This window comes from Pristis pectinata, chromosome 9 (genome assembly GCF_009764475.1).
Source record: "Pristis pectinata isolate sPriPec2 chromosome 9, sPriPec2.1.pri, whole genome shotgun sequence".
NCBI classification, from domain to species: Eukaryota; Metazoa; Chordata; class Chondrichthyes; order Rhinopristiformes; family Pristidae; genus Pristis; species Pristis pectinata.
Window position 1 is genome coordinate 1,877,374 of NC_067413.1, and position 16,727 is coordinate 1,894,100.

Sequence of the window (16,727 nt, forward strand, 5' to 3'; positions counted from 1 at the left end):
TTAGGAGGTTAAGGAGGTTCAGTATGTCACTGAACACTCTAACAAACTTCTACAGATGTGCTGTTGAAAGTATCCTGACTGCTTGCATCATGGTCTGGTGCGGCAATTCGAATGCACAGGAACGTAAGAAGCCACAGAAAGTAGTGCACTCTGCCCAATACATAACGGGCACATCCCTCCCCACCATCAGGAGTATCTACAGGAGGCGCTGCCTCAAGAAGGCAACATCCATCATCAAAGATCCCCACCATCCGGGCCGTGCCATCTTCTCGCAGCTCCCATCGGGCAGGAGGTACAGAAGCCTGAAGTCCCCACACCACCAGGTTCAGGAACAGCTACTTCCCTTCAACCATTTGGGTCTTGAACCAACCTCCACGACCCCAACCACCACCTCAGTATAGCAGGTATGATGAGGTAGATTGAGAGATCAAGAGTTCATTTTTTAGCATATGAGAGGTTCATTCGTCTTATAACAGTGGGATAGAAGCTGTCCTTGAGCCTGGTGGTACGTGCTTTCAGGCTTTTGTGTCAGGCAAGTATTTAAGGTGAGAGGGGGAAAGTTTAAAGGAGATGTGTGGGGCAATTTTTTTTTATTGCACAGAGGGTGGTGGGTGCCTGGAACGGGCTGCAGGGGTGGGGGTGGAGGCAGGTACGATAGTGGTGTTTGAGAGGCTGTTAGACAGACACATGAGGATGCAGGGAGTGGGGGGATGTGGATCAGGTGCAGACAGGTGGGATTAGTTCCATTCGGTATCATGGTCGGCACAGACATTGTGGGCCGAAGGGCCTGTTCCTGTGCTGTACTGTTTGATGTTCTTGCCCACTACTAATCTTCACAACACTGGATGCCTTTCCTTTCAGTTCACAAGTTCCTTGGTTAGATATGACAGGGTGCATCATCTCACAGGACCTTTCCTTCCCACTGGAGTAAACCTACACTGCCCAGCGGGGAGCAATGGGAACATCAGAAATAGGGGCAGGAGGAGGTCACTTGCCCCTCCGGCCCTCTCCACCATTCATTGGCTGAAGGTCAGTTCACACACAGGACACAGAGAGTGGAATGATTGGGACTTTCTCAGGGTGGGGACTGACTAGTGAGGTGCCTTAGGGATTAGTACTTGGTCCCAGCTAGTCACAATATAGTTCAATGAGAAAATCATATGTAATATCAGTTTGCCAGTGACAAAAATTGAATTGTGAGGAGGATGCAAAAAGGAGATTTAGACAAGTTGAGTGGGTGGTAAAAATACATGGCAGCTAGAGTGTATCATAGATAAATGTGAGCTTATTCACCAGTAGGGAAAATAGAAAGACAGAGTACTATTTAATTGGTGACATTCTGGGTAATGTTGATGTACAAAGGGACCAAGGTGTGCTTGTACACCGCTCACTGAAAGCAAGCAGCAGGTGGTTTCGAGGAAAGAGTTATGTTGGTTATTACACAGGGATCTGTATGCAGCAGCAAGGATGTCAGGCTGCCATTGTACAGGGCCCTGGTGAGGCCACACAGGGAGGATTGTGTGCAGTTCCCTGGGATTGTACGAGGTGAGATTGGGTCAACTAGCTTTGTAGAACACAGAACACAGAACAGTACAGGAACAGGCCCTTCGGCCCACAATATTCTGCAGAACTAATTAAACTACTAATTAAACACCTAACAGATCTACTCATTACCCTTACTATGATCATTCCTGTGTAATGAATTGACCTGTACGATCGGTGTACAAGACAAGATTTTCCACTGTACCTCGGTACAAGTGACGATACCAATAACTAAACTAATCCCTTCTGCCCACACAGTGTCCACATCCCTCCATTCTCAGCACATCCATGTGCCTATCTAAGAGCCTCTTAAATGCCTCTATCGTATCTGCCTCCACCACCGCCCCTGGCAGCACATTCCAGGCACCCACCACTCTCTGTGTAAAAAAACTTGCCCCGCACATCTCCTTTGAACGTCCCCCCCCCTCACCTTAAATGCATGCCTTCTGGTATTAGACATTTTGACCCTGGGAAAAAGATACCAGCTGTCTACTCTGTCTATGCCCCTCATAATTTTATAAACTTCTATCAGATCTCCCCTCAGCCTCCACTGCTCCAGAGAAAACAACCTAAATTGGTCCAACCTCTCCTTATAGAACATGCCCTCTAATCCAGGCAACATCCTGGTGAACCTCTTCTGCACCCTCTCCAAAGCCTCCACGTCCTTGCTATAACGGGGCAACCAGAATCTAATGCAATACTTCGATTCACTTGAATTTTGATGAGAGGGGATCTCATCCTGACAGGCTGAAATAGACTGGATGTGGGGAAGATGTTTTTCCTGGCTGTGGGATCCAGAACCAGGTGTTCCCATCTCAGTATGTGGGGTAAGGCATTTAGGTCAGAGCTGAGGAGAGATGTCTTGAAGTCATAGAGTTATAATGCACGGAACCAGGCCCTTTGGCCCAAGTCATCCACGCTGACCAAGATGCGCATCTGCGCTAGTCCCATTTGCCAGCTTTTGGCCCGTATCCCTCTAAACTCTTCCTATCCATGGACCTGTCCAGATGTCTTTTAAACGTTGTAATTGTACCCGCCTCTGCCACTTCCTCTGGCAGCTTGTTTCACATAACCGCCACCTTCTGAGTGAAAAAGTTTCCCTTCACATCCCCTTTAAATCCTTCCCTTTTCACCTTAAACTTCTGCCCTCTAGTTTCAGACTCCCCCACCCTAGGCAAAGGACTGACCATCCACACCATCTCTACCCTTCATGATTCTATAAACCTCCGTAAGTTCACCCCTCAGCCTCCTTCGCTCCAGGGAAAACAGCCCCAACCTACCCAGCCTCTCCTTATACCTCAAGCCCTCCAGTCTCGGTCGATTTCCTTGTGAATCTTTCCTGCACCCTTTCCAGCTTAATGACGTCCTTCCTGTAGCTGGGCGACCAGAACTGCGCACAATACTCCGTGTGATCTCACTAACGTCTTGTACAGTTGCAATTCACCCAGAGGGTGATGAACCTATGAAATTTCCAGCACAGAGGTTGTGGAGGCAGAGTAGTTGAATATATATAGGAGGCAGATAGATTACTGACACAGTAGGCATCACGGGGTACGGGACAGGACAGTGATATGTGACTGAGATAGAGGACCAGCTGTGACTAGACGGAACAGAGGAGGCACTCGAAGGAACGAATGGCCTGGCACCGCCCCTATTTCCCTCACTGCGATCCTCTACCGCAAACACCATTTCCCTGCTCTGTCTCTCGATTCCTCTCGAGACACCCCACATTATGACAAGGAGGAGGGAGCTCTCCCCTGTGTTGTTAACCCACACAACTTCACTGAAAAGGGACTAACATGAGGCTGTTTGTGGAATCTTGCTGTGCAATTCCTACAGTACTCCAGTGACTATCCTGAGGAAATATTTAATTGTCCATGAAAAGCTCTGGAACATACTGAGTTGGGGGCAACTTTTGGCAAAATACACTCCTCCAGAGAAACCCCCCACTCCCCTGCACTCCTCCCTCACCTCCCCCTGCCCACCAAACCTTTCAGCCCTTGAAATTAATCTGTAATTCTGGGGCAGGGGCCCAGGCCAGTCTTGGGTGGGGAGGGTTGCTGATAGCCACAGGACACAGCCATGGGTGGGGGGGGGGGCTCGATGAGAGCCACAGGCTCCCTGGGTGCCCCCCAACCCTCTCAAGACATCTAACTACACAGGTTGATCAACCGTCTGTTTATTGGGAGGCCGAGGATGGGGATTCCCAAGTTCCTGTGTTCCTGCTTCCGGTCTCCGATAGGAAAAGGAGACAATTCGGCCCCTGAAGCTGTTCCGTGATCTGATCCAATCCTGATCCAATCCGATCTTTGCTCCGTTTGACTCTGCTCACACCTGACCTCCTGCAACCTCACTATGGAATTTTCCAAATTGTTTGGAATTTTTGCCCTGACCCTGTGGCTTTCTGGGAGATCAGGCTTCATATTCCGGCTGTACGGAAGGCTGCCCAAGATGCCCTGAAATGAACAGGCTCTGATCTTACAGCAGAGAAGCAGGCCCTTCAGCCCATCATGTCCATGCCGACCATCTCCTGCCGCCCTACACCAATCCCACTTGGTCTGCAGCCTTTGATACCTTGGCGATTCACTGTGAGAGTCTCTGCCTCCAGCACCCCCTCAGCTAAGGCGTTCCAGATTCCCTGGGGGCAAAGTTCTTCCTCAGATCCCCTCTCAACCTGTCACCCTGAACCTACACCCTCTGGTTAAAGACTCCTGCCATGGGTAAACATTTACCACTAACTATCCTATCGATGTCCCTCATCACTTTGGACACCTCCATCAGCTCCCCCCTCAGCCTCCTCTGCTCCAGGGAAACAAACCCAGCCTGTCCCATCTCCCCTCATAACTCCATCCCCAGTGAATCTCCCCCCCACCCTCACTAGTGCCTTCTGCCTACAGCACGGCGACCAGTTGTTGATGCACAGGAGAGGGCAGCTGCTGGAATCTGGAGCAACACACAAGGCACTGGAGGAACTCAGCGCGTCAGGCAGCATCTGTGGAGGAAACGGACGGTTGGTGTTTTGAGTCGAGACCCTTCACCTGGACTCAACTTTCAGTCCAGATGAAAGGTCTTGACCCAAAATGCCAACCGTCCGTTCCCCTCCACAGAGCACGGAAACAGGCCCTTCAGCCCAACTTAGATTCCCATCTAAGCCAGTTCCACTTGTCTGCATATCCCTCTAAACCTTTCCTATCCATGTACCTGTCCAAGTACCTTTTAAATGTTGTTACTGTACCTGCCTCATCTGCTCTCTCTGGCAGCTGTTCCATACAGATGCTGCCTGACTCACTGAGATCCTCCAGTGTTCTGTGCATTACTGTACAAAATGTCTATTTGTGGGAGCAGTGTGGGTGGAATTTGTCCCCCATGGTGCAGGAAGTTAGCGAACAGCCCCTTCAGGGTCCCCTGTTTGCAAGGAGTCAGGCTCCCAGCTCCCTGAGCCCAGCCACAGTGGAACAGCTGCTGAAGTATTCCTCAACTCTGCCAACTGGCGTGGCCTCTGCACATTCCAAACTCACTGAAGGCCAACGAAGCAGCAAGTGTCCTTCACTGCCCGAGAACGCACTGTACCAGCACTGGCACTGATAACCGGGCAAGCTGTGGGAGGGGCAGGGGGAGGAGTCCTCTCCCCGGCTACACAGAGGCAGGCTGTCGACACAGCAGTGAACAGGCGGACGGGTGCAGGAGGTCTGCCTGGTACACTCCGGCAGGTGGACTATACACTGCCTCTGAGGGGGTAAAGGAGCCATGTTACAGGAGCAGTGGTCGCCCAGCTATGGGAAGGACGTCACAAAAGTGGAGGGCTGGAGTTATAAGGAGAGACTGGATAGGCCGGGACTGTTTTGCCTGGAGCGTTGGAGTCTCAGGGGTGACCTGATAGCAGTTCATAAAATCACAAGGAGCATAGATAAGGTGAATTGTCTCCAGGGCAGGGGAGTCTATAACTAGAGGGCATAGATTTAAAGTGAGAGGGGATATATTTAAGAAAGACCTGAGGGGCAAGATTTTCACTCAGAGGGTGATCCGTGTGTGGAACAAGCCGCCAGAGGAAGTGTAGAGGCAGGTACGTTAACATTTAAAAGACATTTGGACAGGTACATGGATAGGAAAGGTTTAGAAGGATATGGGCCAAACATCGTCAAATGGGACTTGCTCAGGTAAGCAATTGGTCAGCATGGACCAGTTGGGCCGAAAGGCCTGTTTCTGTGCTGTACACCTCAATGAGGTGCAGAGGGACTGGGGGAGGGAAATTCACAGGTCCCAGTGCAGACAACACAGTGAAAGGGCCTTGGAAGGGGGGGATGAATGAGCGACCAGGGCAGGAAGACAAGGAGGAACCCTGGAGGCTCAGGGAGCTGGAAGGGGTCCAGATATGGACGGACAAGGCCACAGAGGGACGTGGAAAAAGGAGCAGATTTGAGCTGCCCCACGTAGAACCTGAACAGGTGATGGGACAATGGGCAGAAGAGTGATGTCTGGCAGCAGACCACCGAACACAGGGGCAGTGGGTGAGGAGGCAGTTGGGGGGTTCAGAGCAGGAAGTATTGTCCCAGCAGGGGATAGGGCAGGGGATCTGCCCAGCGACAGGGCCAGTGGGCAGGAGAGGATGTTTGGGATATCCGGTCAGAAAAGGAGCAGAAGTTGGAGAAACAGGGAGAGGAGAGTCAGATCCAACATCGAGGCAGAGCTGCTGAGTTGTGGGAGGCAAGGTGACAGAGTGGCAGACACTGCGGAGTAAAAGGAATGAGTACTAGGGACGGATCTATTGCTGCATAACAGGGTACGGGACCGGTGGGGACGGGTCTGTCGCTGTATAACACCGGGGTACGGGACCGGTGGGGACGGGTCTGTCGCTGTATAACACCGGGGTACGGGACCGGTGGGGACGGGTCTGTCGCTGTATAACACCGGGGTACGGGACCGGTGGGGACGGGTCTGTCACTGCATAACACCGGGGTACGGGACCGGTGGGGACAGGTCTGTCACTGTATAACGGGGTACGGGACCGGTGGGGACAGGTCTGTCGGTGTATAACACCAGGGTACAGTACCGGTGGGGACAGGTCTGTCACTGTATAACGCTGGGGTACAGTACCGGTGGGGACGGGTCTGTCACTGTATAACACCGGGGTACAATACCGGTTGGGACAGGTCTGTCGCTGTATAACACCGGGGTACGGTACCGGTGGGGACAGGTCGGTCGCTGTATAACACCGGGGTATGGTACCGGTGGGGACGGGTCTGTCCCTGTATAACACTGGGGTACGGTACCGGTGGGGACGGGTCTGTCGCTGTATAACACCGGGGTACGGTACCAGTGGGGACAGGTCTGTCACTGTATAACACCGGGGTACGGTACCGGTGGGGACAGGTCTGTCACTGTATAACAATGAGCTATGGTACCCATGGGTAAAGATCTGTCACTGTATAACGGGGTACAGTACCCATGGGGATGGGTCTGTCGCTGTATAACACTGGGGTACGGGACTGGTGGGGGCAGGTCTGTCGCTGTATAACACTGGGGTACGGGACCGGTGGGGACGTGTCTGTCACTGTTTAACAATGGGGTACAGTACCAGTGGGGACAGGTCTGTCACTGTATAACACTGGGGTACGGGACCGGTGGGGACAGGTCTGTCACTGCATAACACTGGGGTACGGTACCCATGGGGACGGGTCTGTCGGTGTACAACATTGGGGTACAGTACCGATGGGGACAGGTCTGTCACTGCATAACACCGGGGTACGGGACCAGTGGGGTTGGGTCTGTTGCTGTATAACACTGGGGTACTACCTGTGGGGACAGGTCTGTCGCTGTATAACACCGGGGTACGGGACCGGTGGGGACGTGTCTGTCACTGTATAACAATGGGGTAAAGTACTGGTGGGGATGGGTCTGTCACTGTATAACACCGGGGTACGGTACCGGTGGGGACGGGTCTGTCACTGTATAACACCGGGGTACGGTAATAGTGGGGATGGGCCTGTCACTGTATAACACTGGGGTACAGCAGTGGTCTGGACGGCAGGTCTGTTGCTGTATAACACCAGGGGACAGTACAAGTGAGGATATGTCTGTCACTGTATAACTCTGGGCTACGCTACCCATGGGGATGGGTCTGTCACTGTATAACACCAGGGTAGAGTACCGGTGGGGACAGGTCTGTCACTGTATAACACCGGGGTACGGTACCGGTTGGAACGGGTCTGTCGCTGTATAACACCGGGGTACGGTACCGGTGGGGACGGGTCTGTCTCTGTATAACACCGGGGTACGGTACCGGTGGGGACGGGTCTGTCACTGTATAACAGCGGGGTACGGTACCGATGGGGATGGGTCTGTCACTGTATAACACCGGGGTACAGTACCGGTGGGGATGGGTCTGTCACTGTATAACAGCGGGGTACAGTACCGGTGGGGACGGGTCTGTCACTGTATAACACCGGGGTACGGTACCGGTGGGGACGGGTCTGTCGCTGTATAACACCGGGGTACAGTACCGGTGGGGACGGGTCTGTCACTGTATAACACCGGGGTACGGTACCGGTGGGGACGGGTCTGTCACTGTATAACAGCGGGGTACAGTACCGGTGGGGATGGGTCTGTCACTGTATAACACCGGGGTACAGTACCGGTGGGGATGGGTCTGTCACTGTATAACACCGGGGTACGGTACCGGTGGGGACGGGTCTGTCACTGTATAACAGCGGGGTACAGTACCGGTGGGGATGGGTCTGTCACTGTATAACACCGGGGTACAGTACCGGTGGGGATGGGTCTGTCACTGTATAACACTGGGGTACAGTACCGGTGGGGTCTGGTCGTGAGGAGAATTGGAACTGGGAGTTGGGCATTCAGCCGTTGATGTGTGCTTTCCCATCCCTTGGGACTTTGGCTGATCCCTTCACTCAGAACCAATTTCCTGCCCTGATCTGCACCTCTCTTGATTTTCTTCATGTCCAGAAGTCTATGGATCTCTGTTTGGAATGAGCTCAGTGACCGAGACTCCACAGCCCCTCTGGGGTATGGATGTCCAAACATTCCCCAGCCTCTGAGTGAAGAAACACAATGATGCTGGAGGAACTCAGCAGGCCAGGCAGCATCCGTGGAGAAAAGCAGGTGGTCAATGTTTCGGGTCAGGACCCTTCTTCAGGACTGAAGATAGGAAAAGGGGAAGCCCAAACTGGAGGAACAGCGGGGCAGTGATAGGTGGACAAAAGAGGGGAGGTGGGTGGTGATAGGTAGATGCAGGTAAGAGACAGTGATGGGCAGGTGCGAGGGAGGAGGGGAGAGCAGATCCACCGGGGGATGGGTCACAGGTGTTTGACGTAAGGAGTATTGTGAACAAGGCGGATGAGCTTAGAGCTTGGATCAATACTTGGAGCTATGATGTGGTGGCCATGACAGAGACTTGGATGGCTCAGGGACTGGTTCAAGTGCTGGGTTTTAGATGTTTCGGTAAGGACAAGGAGGGAGGCAAAAGAGGTGGGGGAGTGGCACTGTTGATCAGAGATAGTGTCACGGCTGCGGAAAAGGTGGACGTCGTGGAGGGACTGTCTACGGAGTCTCTGTGGGTGGAGGTTAGGAACAGGAAGGGGTCAATAACTTTAGTGGGTGTTTTTTATAGGCCGCCCGATTGTAACAGGGATATTGAGGAGCAGATAGGGAAGCAGATCCTAGAAAGGTGTGAGAATAACAGAGTTGTTGTGATGGGGGATTTTAATTTCCCAAACATCGATTGGCATCTCCATACAGCGAGGGGTTTAGATGGGGTGGAGTTTGTTAAGTGTGTTCAGGAAGGATTCTTGACACAATATGTAGATAAGCCTACAAGAGGAGAGGCTGTGCTTGATTTGGTATTGGGAAATGAACCTTGTCAGGTGTCAGATCTCTTAGTAGGAGAACATTTTGGAGATAGTGATCATAATTCTATCTCCTTCACAATAGCATTGGAGAGAGATAGGAACAGACAGACTAAAAAGGCGTTTACTTGGAGTAAAGGGAATTATGAGGCTCTCAGGCAGGAAATTGGAAGCTTAAATTGGGAGCAAATATTCTCAGGGAAAAGTACAGAAGAAATGTGGCAAATATTCAGGGGATATTTGTGTGGAGTTCTGCATAGGCATGTTCCAATGACACAGGGGAGTCACGAGAGGATACAGGAACTGTGGTGTACAAAGGCTATAATAAATCTAGTCAAAAGGAAAAGAAAAGCTTACAAAAGGTACAGAGAGCTAGGTAATGTTAGAGATCTGGAAGAGTATAAGGCTAACAGGAAGGAGCTTAAGAAGGAAATTAGGAGAGCCAGAAGGGGACATGAGGCGGGCAGGATTAAGGAAAACCCCAAAGCATTCTACAGGTATGTGAAGAGCAAGAGGATAAGATGTGAAAGAATAGGGCCTATCAAGTGCAGCAGTGGGAAAGTGTGTATGGATCCGGAAGAAATAGCAGAGGTACTTAATGAATACTTTACATCAGTATTCACTATGGAAAAAGATCTGGGGGATTGTAGTGGGGACTTGCAGCAGGCTGAAAAGCTTGAGCATGTAGATATTGGGAAAGAGGTGGTGCTGAAACTTCTGGAAAGCATCAAGTTGGTAAGTCGCCGGAACCAGATGAGATGTACCCCAGGCTGCTGTGGGAGGTGAGGGAGGAGATTGCGGAGCCTCTGACAATGATCTTTGCATCATCAATGGAGACGGGAGAGGTTCCGGAAGATTGGAGGGTTGCGGATGTTGTTCCCTTATTCAAGAAGGGGAGTAGGGATAGCCCAGGTCATTATAGACCGGTGAGTCTTACCTCAGTGGTTGGTAAGCTGATGGAGAAGATCCTGAGAAGCAGGATTTATGAACATTTGGAGAGGTATAATATGATTAGGAATAGTCAGCATGGCTTTGTCAAGGGCAGGTCCTGCCTTACGAGCCTGATTGAATTTTTTGAGGATGTGACTAAACACATCAATGAAGGGAGAGCGGTGGATGTAGTGTATATGGATTTCAGCAAAGCCTTTGATAAGGTACCCCATGCAAGGCTTATTTGAGAAAGTAAGGAGGCATGGGATCCAAGGGGACATTGCAGTGTGGTTCCAGAAGGGTGGTTGTTGAAGGGTCGTATTCTGAGTGGAGGTCGGTGACCAGTGGTGTACCTCAGGGATCTGTTCTGGGACCCTTACTCTTTGTGATTTTATAAATGACCTGGATGAGGAAGTGGAGGGGTGGGTTAGTTAGTTTGGGGATGACACAAATGTTGGATGTGTTGTGGATAGTGTGGAGGGCTGTCAGAGGTTACAGAGGGACATAGGATGCAAAGTTGCCCTGGCCGAGTTCTGCGCTCGGTGGGCCCCTCAGGGGATCGCGTGTGTCGTGGACGAGACGGATGTGATTTTGGTATGAAGTATTGTGCGTTGCGGTTGCGGGCGTAGTGTTGCGTGGGTATTGGTTTTGGCCGGGTTGTTTCTTTCTGTCCTAGGTGTAGCGTGTTTGCTGTTGGTCGTTTTTTGTAGTGTTTTTAACAAATAAACGTTTTGTACAAAAAAAAGGATGCAAAGTTGGGCTGAGAAGTGGCAGATGCAGTTCAACCCAGATAAGTGTGAAGTGATTCATTTTTGGTAGGTCAAATATGATGGCAGAATATAGTATTAATGGTAGGACTCTTGGCAGTGTGGAGGATCAGAGGGATCTTGGGGTCCGAGTCCATAGGACGCTCAAAGCGGCTGCGCAGGTTGACTCTGTGGTTGAGAAGGCATATGGTGTATTGTCCTTCATCAATCAGGGAATTGAATTTGGGAGCCGTGAGGTATTGTTGCAGCTATATAGGTCCCTGGTCAGACCCCACTTGGAGTAGTGTGCTCAGTTCTGGTCACCTCGCTACAGGAAGGATGTGGAAGCCATAGAGAGGGTGCAGAGGAGATTTACAAGGATGCTGCCTGGGATGCGGAGCATGCCTTATGAAAGCAGGTTGAGGGAACTCGGCCTTTTCTCCTTGGAGCGACGGAGGATGAGGGGGGACCTGACAGAGGTGTATAAGACGATGAGAGGCATTGATCGTGTGGGTAGTCAGAGGCTTTTCCCCAGGGCTGAAATGGTGGTCACAAGAGGACATAGGTTTAAGGTGCTGGGGAGTAGGTACAGAGGAGATGTCGGGGGTAAGTTTTTCACTCAGGGAGTGGTGAGTGTGTGGAATGGGCTGCCGGCAACGGTGGTGGAGGCGGATATGATAGGGTCTTTCAAGAGACTGTTGGACAGGTACATGGAGCTGAGTAAAATAGAGGGCTATGGGTAATTTCTAAGGTAGGGACATGTTTGGCACAGCTTTGTGGGCCGAAGGTCCTGAATTGTGCTGTAGGTTTTCTATGTTTTTCTAAAGGTCAGGAGGGAAAAAGGGGGTAGAAAAAAGAGAGAGGCTGGGAAAGGGAAAGAGGCATAGCTGGGGAGGGGGGGATACCTACAGTGGGGGGATTCAATGTTCGTGCCGTCAGGCTGCAAGGTTCCAAGACGGAAAATGAGCTGCTGTTCCTCCAGTCTGCGCTTGGAATTCTCCCGGCAGTGGAGGCGGCCAAGGACTGACGTATCAGTGACAGTGTGGGAGGGGGAGATGAAGTGACCGGCAACAAGTGACAGGTGCAACACCTGCCCCTACACCACCCCCATCACCTCCATCCAGGGACCCAGACAGTCCTTTCAGGTGAGGCAGAGAGTCACCTGCACCTCCCTTAACATCATCCACTGCATTCGATGCTCCGAGTGTGGCCTCCTCTACATCGGTGAGACCAAACGCAGACTAGGCGACCGTTTCACAGAACCCCTGCACTCCGTCCGTAACCGCGACCTGCATCTCCCCGTCGCCGGTCACTTCACCTCCCCCTCCCACACTGTCACTGATACGTCAGTCCTCGGCCTCCTCCACTGCCGGGAGAATTCCAAGCACAAACAGCACCTCATTTTCCATCTTGGAACCTTGCAGCCTAACAGCATGAACATTGAATTCTCCCACTTTAAGCGATCCCCCCCCCCACCCACACCCCCCCCCCCAAACGTGCCTCTTCTTTTCTTCCCTTTCCCAGCCTCCCTCTTTTTTCTACCCCCCTTTTTTCCTCCCCACCTGTGACCCGTCCCCCGGTGGATTTGCTCTCCCCTCCTCCCCCACACCTGCCCATCACTATCTCTTACCTGCATCTACCTATCACCACCCTGTGCCCGCCTCACCTCCCCTCTTTTGTCCCCTATCACTGCTCTGCTTTTCCCTCCTATATATCGGGCTTCCCCTTTTCCTATCTTCAGTCCTGAGAAGGGTCCTGACCCCAAACGTTGACCGCCTGCTTTTCTCCACGGATGCTGCCTGGCCTGCTGAGTTCCTCCAGCATCATTGTGTTTTTCATCTAGATTCCAGCATCTGCAGTCCTTTGTTTCTCTGAGTGAAGAAATCTCTCTTCATTCCCATCCTGGTTGACCTCCCCCTTACTTTGAGTGTGACGCTAGTTCTAGACTGCTCAGTCCGGGCGAACATCCTCTCTGCATCCAGCCTGTCGAGCCCTTTACGCACTTTGTAAGTTTCAGTGAGGTTGTGCTGGAGAATGGATGCGCCATCTACTTAACATCCCCACTTACTGCGGACCCTGGACCCTGGGGTGAACCTGGGCTACCCCCTCAAGGGTAACTACACCCCTTCTTTGGTCAGGAGACCAAACGATGCACAAGTCCCCAGGATCAGTCCCACCACAATTGCAGTGGGACAGGTTTTTCCTTCCTAATCAAATGTTGTTTAACACATCTGTCACTGAGTAACATTGAGGAACAATCACAGGTCACTGGCTTCTGGGTAGAATGGAAACTAATTGTGGACCATTGCAAACAGAGGCAAGTTAAAGTATTTTTCTCTCTGACTAATACTGCCTCCTGTTCCTGTAACCCCTCAACTTTTTACCACAGTTGAGTTCATACAACATAGAACACTACAGCACAGTACAGGCCCTTTGGACCACGACGTTGTGCCGACACTTTATCTTGCTCTAAAATCCATCTAACCATTCCCTCCCACATAGCCGTCCATTTCTCTATCTTCCATGTGCCTACCGAAGAGTCTCTTAAATGTCCCTAATGTATCTGCCCCCACAACCTCTGCCGGCAGTGTGTTCCACACACCCACCACTCTCTGTGTAAAAAACTTACCCCTGACATCCCCCTTATACCTTCCTCCAATCACCTTAAAATTATGCCCCCTCATGTTAGCCATTTTCACCCTGGGAAAAAGTCTCTGACTGTCCACTCGATCTATGCCTCTTGTCATCTTGTACACCTTTATCAAGTCACCTCTCACCCTTCTTCTCTCCAAAGAGAAGAGCCCTAGCTCGCTCAACCTATCCTCATAAGACATGCTCTCCATCCAGGCAACATCCTGGTAAATCTCCTCTGCACCCTGTCGAAAGCTTCCACATCCTTCCTATAATGAGGCAACCAGAACTGAACAGAAGTGTGGTCTAACCAGATTTCTATACAGCTGCAACATTACTTTGTGGCTCTTGAACTCAATACCCCGACTAATGAAGGCCAACACACCATACGCCTTCTTAACAACCCTATCGACCTGCGCAGCAACCTGGAGGGATCTATCACAGAGTTCATCACAGAAAGTTGTGGACACAGCTCAGCACATCATAGAAACCAGCGTGGACTCTGTCTTCACTTCTCACTGCCTCGGTAAAGCAGCCAACATAATCAAAGACCCCACCCACATTCACTCTCTCTCCCTCCCGTCAGGCGGAAGATACAAAAGCCTGAAAGCATGTACCACCAGGCTCAAGGACAGCTTCTATCCCACTGTTATACTGAACAGTCCCCTAGTACGATAAGACGGACTCTTGACCTCACAATCTACCTCATTATGACCTCGCACCTTATTGTCTGCCTGCACTGCACTTTCTCTGTAACTGTAACACTTTATTCTACATTCTGTGTTGTTTTCCCTTGTACTACCTCAATGCACCGTGTAATGAATTGAACTGTACCGATATGCAGGACAAGTTTTTCACTGGACCTCGGTACATGTGACAATAATAAACCAATTTACATCTCCTTTCTTTCAGGTATCTCTGGGGTCTTCCCGGTTATCTGGTCACTCGTCACGTTTCTGAACGTGGGATCTTGCTGTTTCACCATGGACATCTTCTGCTACAACAATGCCTGCAGCTCAAAGCACATCAGGCAGTGTGAACCGCCGAACTCACCATTACCAAATTCCACATGTCAACTTTCGTTCCTGAGGAACTTCAGCCTGGGAGTCTGACTGCCGCTGTCACTGCCAGAGTTAATCACAGCTCGACTGCAGCGGCACTCGGTCAGAAACATTAACAGGTTATTCGGCCACACTTGGAAGACCTGACCAGGGGCTGTGGATCATCGGTCACCTCTTGTCACTCCAGCAGGAGCACCGCATCAGGGGCAAGAGGGTTGGGCTTTCCCTCGACTACCTGGCCCCTCGACAGTGTTGCCCACCTTTACCCCTGCCCCTCCCCCGCTGGGGATGACCCCCACCCACCAGAACCTGGGGAGGACCCTGATCGCTCCTCACCCCCTTCCCCCAGACTGCGGGGAGAGCTCCGAGCCCTGCGGAGAGATTCTGCTCCGGTCCCTGGGGCGGGGACTGGGCTCCAGTTGCCGGGGCTGAGCTTGACAAAGATGGAACCCTCCTGCTCCCTCCCTGCGCTCATCGAGAGCTTGGGAGCCTGAACAAAAGCAGCGGCAACACTGCCGACACATCACAGCCCTGCGCCTCGCAGCCGGAGCCCGGCAGGCAGAGGACTGTTCACGCCAGCAGCCTCCCGGATCCCCGAGGATGGGAGAGAAAATTCACCCTGAGAACAAAATACACACACACACTCACACACATACACTCACACACAGACACACACACACACTCACACAGACAGACACACTCACACAGACACAGACAAACACACACACACACTCACACAGACACACACACACACTCACACACACACACACTCACACAGACACACACACACATAGACACACACAGACACACTCACACACACACTCACAGACACACTCACACAGACACACACACACACACACTCACACAGACACACACAGACACTCACACAGACACACTCACAGACACACTCACACAGACACACACACACACACAGACACACTCACAGACACACACACACACACACACACACACACACACACACACACACACACACACAGTCAGAGCGACGAGCAGCTCCCCTGCGCTGGCCTCTCCAGTAATACCGAGGGGCAGAGGGATGGAGGAGGAGGGGGAAGGGAAGGATGGAGAAGGGGAGAGGGAGGGAGGGAGAGAGAGGGACGGATAGAGGGGGAGAGGATGGAGGGGGAGGGGGAAGGAATAGGAGAGAGATGGAGGGGGAGGGGGATGGAGAGAGGGAGGGGGAGAGGGATGGAGGGGAGAGAGGGAGGGGGATGGAGGGGAGAGGGAGGGGATGGAGAGGAGAGGGAAGGGGGATGGAGGGAGGGGGAGAGGGATGGAGGGGGAGGGGGATGGAGAGGGAGGGGGAGGGGATGGAGGGGGAGGGGGAGGGAGGGGGGACGGGGCTCTGCAGAAACGGAGCCAGTGCACTGGACCTGCTGCCCAGCTGGAGATGCGCTCCTGCCGTGTGTGTGCGGGGTGGGGGGGGGGGTGTAGGGGGGATTGTGGTGGGGGGCTGTAGCAGCTGGGGTCTGCCTTACCTTCCTCTCCATTGTGCCTCTGTCTGTGCTGCTGCGGGTGGACAGGCAGTTTAAAGGGAGGGGGTTGGCTCTCGGTGAGGGAGAGGGGGCTGCAGCCCCTAAACCCACTGCGCAGGTGCAGGAGGGAGCGGGGGGAGAGGTGTGTGGTGGTGGGGGGGGGGGGGGGAATGGTCCAATCGCCCAGGGAACCGTCGCTCAAGCCAGAAAACGCAGAATCCCAGGGCTCCAGGGAAGGGCGTTTGCGCATTGCGGCAAAGGGTCCGTCTTCAAATCACAGCCTCCCCGCCAAGCGCAGAATCACCCGGGCCGTCCAGTGAATCATCGGTCGGTCGCTGGAACGTAAGGGGGCGTCTGCAAAATCAGGTCCTGCACCAAGCGAAGAACACACAGCTGCTGCATAAAGGGGGCCGTCTGCTAATCACAAGCTGCATTAAAAAAGGAGAATAGGCTCCGCAA

At 52.3% G+C, this 16,727-nt stretch overlaps 1 protein-coding gene across 1 annotated transcript in view; it reads right to left on the reverse strand.

Moving 5' to 3' along the window:
* Positions 1-16,401, reverse strand: part of LOC127574514 (SWI/SNF-related matrix-associated actin-dependent regulator of chromatin subfamily D member 3-like) — a 52,542-nt gene extending 36,141 nt beyond the window's left edge. The window contains exon 1 of the mRNA XM_052023549.1: positions 16,272-16,401. Coding sequence (XP_051879509.1) covers positions 16,272-16,283 — 12 coding nt within the window. The 5' untranslated portion in view covers positions 16,284-16,401. The remainder of the gene's footprint in view (positions 1-16,271) is intronic.
* Between the last annotated feature and the right edge of the window lie 326 nt (positions 16,402-16,727).